We start from the raw sequence: 6,264 nt of genomic DNA, 5'->3' as shown, positions 1-6,264 counted from the left end.
GAGAAACAAATTAAAAACGAATTTTCAAAGATTAATTTTTACAAAAATATACTATGTTTTTTTACTGCCCCTTTACTTGCGCGCCCGCCAGATACACATTTTGAGAGTACTTAATTAAGTTTTAAAGTTTATGGATACCAATTTAAAAGTTATTTATTAATTTTTACAAAATTATAAAAAAAAATGCTTGGAGAATCACATTACATCCCTGTTTTATTTTAGAGTTTTTGGATCAATCAATTACAAAAATTTAAAAAATAATTTTTAATTTATAAAAAAAATAAAATTGACCGAATAAAAGATAAAGACCATGCTACCCTTGCAAAAATCTTAAAACTTCAAAATCATGTCCCAATCAGTAACCCAATTTCATTGTTGCAATCAATTTTGACAGTTTTTATCTCTTTTATCCTCCCTTGCAGCATCTTATATCCATTGTCTTTGGCATCCATCATCTACAACGTTTCTCTTTCATCGCTACTACTTCATTTTTAATAGTCCATTCATCCTATTGTTTACAGCATCACAACTTCCTTTTATCTCCATCTTCCTTAACATTAGTTTGATGGGATGAATAATTCTTATATTGACCAAGTGATTGTACCGCGATGAAATAGGATTCGTATTAGTAGGTTGTGAGTTCGATTTATTACCCTGCGCAATGAGATAAAATCTCCACTTATGATTTATTTTCTTTATCAAAATTAATGACACGAACAACAAAGAACCATGCAAGGTGGTAACCCCAAGTGTTGTAAAAAAATAATTGAAATGTTATTCAGTCCCTTAATAATGAAAGTCATGTTTTTTTGTGAAATGCTGTCAATAACTCTTTAATCTCATTCCTATTTTAACTTAGATCCTATTAAAGGTTGTATATATATTTTACAATGTATGAAACCAAAAATTGTGTAATGTCTATGTTTGAATTATTATATTGATCATATTTATTATTTAAATTCAAATTTATCATATTTACTAATTAAACATATGATTTTATTATAATTCCTAAAATTTATTTCAATAATAATCAAATTTCTCAAGTTTAGTTGGTAGTAATCAAATTTATTATAGAGATATAAATGTAACATAATTATAGATTTATTATTAACTTTATCAAATTATAAAGTTAAGTAATGTATTAGGTAAATATCAAATTTATTAATTAAATTAGGATTTATTAAAAAATTTATTGAAAGGTAAATTTAGTTATTTAAATTTAAAATTTTCATTACTGAAAATAACTTTTTATGAATTTATTTGTTTGAAATTGAAGTATATTTTTATTGGTTATTTTTTATCTTCGTTGACGTTTTTAAATTTTTATTTTACCTTGCACGTATTTATATAACTACAAATTTAAAATATATTTTATTTAAACATTTTGATTAACTTCAAATATATTATATAATTTCATTTCAGTTTATCCGATCATAAACTAATTTATCTCCCGAATGAAATCAAACGACCGTTAGGGTTCTCTCTCAAGTTGATCCGAAATTATTCGGAGCTCGGCCTCTGCGCTTGTCTGAAGCTCGGGGGATTGCCTGTTCTATTTTGATACGGAAGTGGATTCAGCAACCCGCTTTCGCTTCGCACCTCAACTGTTCCTTCGTATGGGAATCGGTTCCGGGGCACTGTCGACCCGATTAATCATCTCTCTAGATTTACATCGTTGTCCCAGGTGTGGGCGATTTTCGCGAGTCCTTTCTCCTTCGTCGGCGGTTGCGTCTCCAATCACCGTCGTTGACTAGAACTCCTCGTTCTTTCTCCTCAACGGATCGGTAGCTTTAGCACACAACCAAAGTCGATTAATTGATTGATTTTATCGAAAGAAGAAGACACGGAAGTGTCCGATTTCTTCTTCGAAGATTTTCGGGTACTTGTTCGAACTTTTTCTATCTCTGAAATTCGTCTTTGCTTGCTTGATCTTATCCATAATTGAACGTGAATATCTCTTGTTGCGTACTTATGCCATGGATCTTGGTTTTATTTTTTTCTTTCCGTTGTAGGCTGAAGCCTTTTCTGCGGCAATCCAATGTGTTTCTTTGGTGACCCTAGCTTTCAAATTAGTTTTTTGTTGTTCTAGATATATATTTTTATTACTATTTATTGGTTCCGATTCTAGTCCTGGTTCACCCAGCAATGTCATCCCCATTCCATGGAAGGACTTCCAAAAGGTTACAATAGTATGCAATGGTAACGTTTGTATGAGAGAACTGGTAGTTGAATGGAAAGGGGAGTGGATAAATAGGGTTGTGTCTTTTGGGTATGTTGCTGCTGTAAGTCTGGAGTTAAATGTGGTGAATAATAATGGGTTTCCTATATAAAAATTTTACAGATGAGTTCTTGAAAATTGGTGTTTTACAACCTGTTGCTTCACTCTCTGATTTTGGTTCTTACTGTGCTCTAGGAGTTGGAATTGGAGGTTGTTAGTCTCCAACATCACTGCCGTTTTTCTGGAGTGGAACTAATCCTATTTTGATTTCTTTGGAGCCATGAATTATGATATTTTTGCTGCGATGACAGTTGTGTCCATATGTGTTTAATAAACTGGGTGAGGTTGTTGTTTTGGTCACTGTTTTGAATTCTCTGGTGCCTTGATCTTCTGATATATATATATATATATATATTTTTGTGATGACTGTAGTGTTCTTCTGTGTTGAATAGACTGAGAGGGGTTGTTTTTCTGTATTTGATGATCTGTTACTGTGGGCTGTCCTTGTTTTTGCTCTTCTTCAAATATTATTTGACCTTTTATTTAAAAAAGAAAAATCCAGTACAAGTGTGAGTTTCTCTGCTAAAAGGGTTTGGACTAGACAGAAGGATCTCAGGTTTGGCTTAGGATTGGGTTCACTCCATTCCTTTGTTTATACGTTTTCATTTGGTTTCTGGTTTGGATTTGTTTCAGACTTGGGGTCTGGCCATGTTCCTAATTCCTTGTGCTTCTTTTGGTGGGATTAGGATCTTGAAAGGTTGATGGAAGGTATGGGATAATTGGTTATAAGTTGTTTGGTAAGTTTATTGCATGAAAATCTGGAGGACTTGTTTGATCTATTTTGTAAGACATCTCAGTCGGCTGATCATTTTCTATTATATTAGCTGTAATTTGTTTATCCTTCTCTGATTACAACATTCCTTTGGCTGAAAGTCTGGAAGGGAATATTGGAGGTTCTGGTGTGTTTCCTCAACAGGATCTGTTTTCTCTTTTGGCAAGTTAATTTGGCTCTAATTGATGCTTGGTTCTTATGTGATCCCTTGAAAGGCTTTTAGATGTTTGGTTTTTAATCCTTATATAATATTGAGCTGGTTGTTTGGATTCTCTTCTGATCTGATGCCCCAAAGGATTTGGCTTCTAGGGAATTTGTTAAAGTTATGAGAGTTGGTTTGAATTCTAGGCTGTAGCTATACTAAATTTTGTTTCCATCTATGCTCTAAGATTAATGTTTGATGGATATGGAATGGAATGGAATATAGTTGGCTGTTGGGTGATGCTCTTATTGATGCTGATTCTTGTCTTTTCCGCTAGGTGTGGAGCTGTTATCTTTATTTTGAGGGAGAGGGAACTTGTAAGGGATGTTTAGTTGTAGAAAATGATTTCTAGTTTTTAATCTCCAATTTTCTGAAAAATCTCTAGTCTTCATTTTCCATAGAAAATTTGAAAAACACATGCACATGTTATAAATACTGAAAAATAATTTCTATTCTAGAAAATTAGAACATATGTTCAAAAAAGATAGAGATGTTTTAATTTCTTTTTGGTAACTTGTGTTAGAGAAGGAGATGGAGATAATTTGGGGAAAATTTTTGAAAACCCGTGTTTTCCAAATCTCCAAATGAATAAGGAAAACTTTGAAAACTCTTTTAAGTATTTTCTAAGTCTAGTCCAAATATGGAGGACTGCACTTTATCTCTATTTTCTATTTGGAAAATTTTGTATTTGAACAATTTTTTTAATTTGCCATTTTCTGTGGAGTAATTTTCCAAAAAACTGGGGCTTGTAGATCCTCTTTTGACGATGAGGTGGTCTGGTAATAGGGGTGGAGTCTTTTGTATGCTGTTGCTGCACTTGTGCTGAGGATGCATCTTGGTGTTCATCTTCAGCTGTTCTTTTTCTGAAGGTGCTAGAAAGGACTCTGTGAATTGGTTTGGATTCTCTTGCTGTGAAGTTATGTCATTAAGAGCCTTGATAATATGCACTTTTGCAGTTGGGTTATCTTTTGTGTCAGTCAGTGAGAACTCTGTTGTGGTCATTTCAGGCTGAAGTTGCCTATTTTTGTCTTGTAATCAGTTTTGGTTGTCTTGAAATCAGTATTGGTTGTATCTTGAAAGTCCCATTAGCCTGTAATGCGTGGTGCCCTGTTCTGCTCTGTTTGTTTGTTTCCTGCTTTTCCTAGTTAGTTCTACATTCTTAGGATAGTTATCAGTTGGGTTAAGACAATGGGCAGTTGGCAGTGTTACTAGTTTTTGGGTGGTTTTTTTATTCTGTAACTTGATCATTCTTCCTTTTTAATGATATATCTCATCTTTTATCCCCCCCCAAAAAAAAAAGATAACAGGCGATCAATGGGGTGAGAAAATGGAAGGGTTACATGTTGTGCTTGCATATTTGATCACGAAACCCCTCAAAACGGTCTTGCCTCTATGATTATTTAATTTATTTTTACGTGAGTACCATTTCTCTATGGTTGAGTATTTTGGATCTAAAAATATTTCAATGGCCCGCCTGCAATCCATGCTATACCTCTCAAAATGATCTTGCCTCTGTGCACACGCATTTATAAATTGATCCTATACATTTGCCTTCCCTACACATGTCTATATATTTACTTATCCTACACATTAAACATAGTAATCAATCATTTTTAGCTTTATTCATAGAAACTCCAGTGACCACAATTTTTATGTACTCCTGACATTCACACCACACCAAATATTTAACAGGCAGCATACTGTTGAGTAGAAGAATAGGTATCTGTGCTCATTGGCATGGCTGCTTCTGCAAAAACACTCACACGAGAAAAGCCAAGAACAGAAGGAGACTGGACAATTGTTTTGCCTCGTCGAGGGAAACAGAGAATGAACTTGCTCAAAACTAGGATCTCTGAACAAGAACAATCATGGGTACCAACGGACCACGAAACCAATCCTGACAGGGAATCAAAATTGATCCGGAAGATTCAAGTATGTATGAAGAAAGTTGAGAGCTCCAAATTCTTTTGTACTCTAATGGATCAAATACAGGCTCCTGAAATCATGCATTACATTCTTACGGTATTGGGTTCCGAGTCAAGGATGCAGATGGTGATTTATGGTCTTGGCAGCATCGAATCATATGAGCCGCCCCAATTTCAGCTAGTTGTTGCGATTTTGATGAGAAAAAGGTTCAGTTGGATTGGGGACGTGGAAGTGTTTGATCCAATTCTATCTGCTACAGAATGTCGGGCACTCGAACGGCTTGGTTGTTCTGTTCTGTCAATCAACGAACGTGGTTGCCGACGAGCTTTGAAGCCAACACTGTTCTTTATGCCACATTGCGAGGTAGAATTATACGACAATCTGGTGCAGGCAAATTGGAAGACGGGTACGTTGCATCGAATTCTGCTGTTTGGGAACAGCTTCAAGGCATACGAAGAAAATGTTTCGGTCTTTAAGAACTCCACTCTTGTCGATTCGGGAAAGCATGTATTGGCTGTTGGAAGATTCACAAAGGAGTTTGGAATCAACACAGTTTCAGATGATTATTTTGGAGCTTTCCATGACATGAGTTGGCACTTCTTCATGGTCGCTGATGGTGAGATGGAAGGAGCAGCAGTTTGTGAAATGACTTCCGAGGATTCAAATAGTTGAATCTTAATTGTTTCCTGATTGCATTTCTCCATTCTTAGCAAATTAAATATGCTCATTATTTGTCATCCAGAAACTGCTTTTGGGTGTCTTCATTTAGCCATCAATATCAGTATTATTACAAGCAAATATTTGTGCTCCTACATGATTTGTGTTCTAGATGCGCTGTGTGTATACGTTTAAGATTGACCCTAGGTGGTATTGTGAAACCTTAGATGATAACTTGTTTATCAACCCAAATTTACCGGCAATATTTTTAAAATATCTTTTTATCAGGGTTTAAATCTTTTTATTGCAAGTACCATGCCTAAATTTTTATATACTTCCCTAATTTATATAGTTGAGGACCCATTACATATCTTTTTAATGTACTCCATGTGACTCTTAAAGAATAGTAAAAGGTATACGATGATATAG

At 34.6% G+C, this 6,264-nt stretch overlaps 1 protein-coding gene across 5 annotated transcripts; it reads left to right on the top strand.

Annotated features, from left to right (window-relative positions):
* Positions 1 to 1,455: 1,455 nt before the first annotated feature.
* Positions 1,456 to 6,036, top strand: LOC127801330 (protein SENSITIVITY TO RED LIGHT REDUCED 1). 5 transcript variants are annotated; one of them, XM_052336335.1, is made up of 3 exons: positions 1,456 to 1,879; positions 2,912 to 3,015; positions 4,945 to 6,036. In XM_052336335.1, exon 3 carries the CDS (start codon positions 4,990 to 4,992, stop codon positions 5,848 to 5,850), a length of 861 nt encoding a protein of 286 aa, XP_052192295.1. In that variant the 5' UTR covers positions 1,456 to 1,879; positions 2,912 to 3,015; positions 4,945 to 4,989; the 3' UTR covers positions 5,851 to 6,036. The 5 variants fall into 5 exon arrangements, with proteins under 5 accessions (XP_052192295.1, XP_052192294.1, XP_052192291.1 ...); XM_052336334.1 differs by having other exon boundaries at positions 2,912 to 4,121; XM_052336331.1 differs by lacking the exon at positions 2,912 to 3,015.
* Positions 6,037 to 6,264: the final 228 nt, after the last annotated feature.

Source organism: Diospyros lotus, chromosome 5, assembly GCF_014633365.1.
Source record: "Diospyros lotus cultivar Yz01 chromosome 5, ASM1463336v1, whole genome shotgun sequence".
In the NCBI taxonomy this organism is placed as follows: Eukaryota; Viridiplantae; Streptophyta; class Magnoliopsida; order Ericales; family Ebenaceae; genus Diospyros; species Diospyros lotus.
This window is presented reverse-complemented; position numbering and strand designations above follow the sequence as displayed.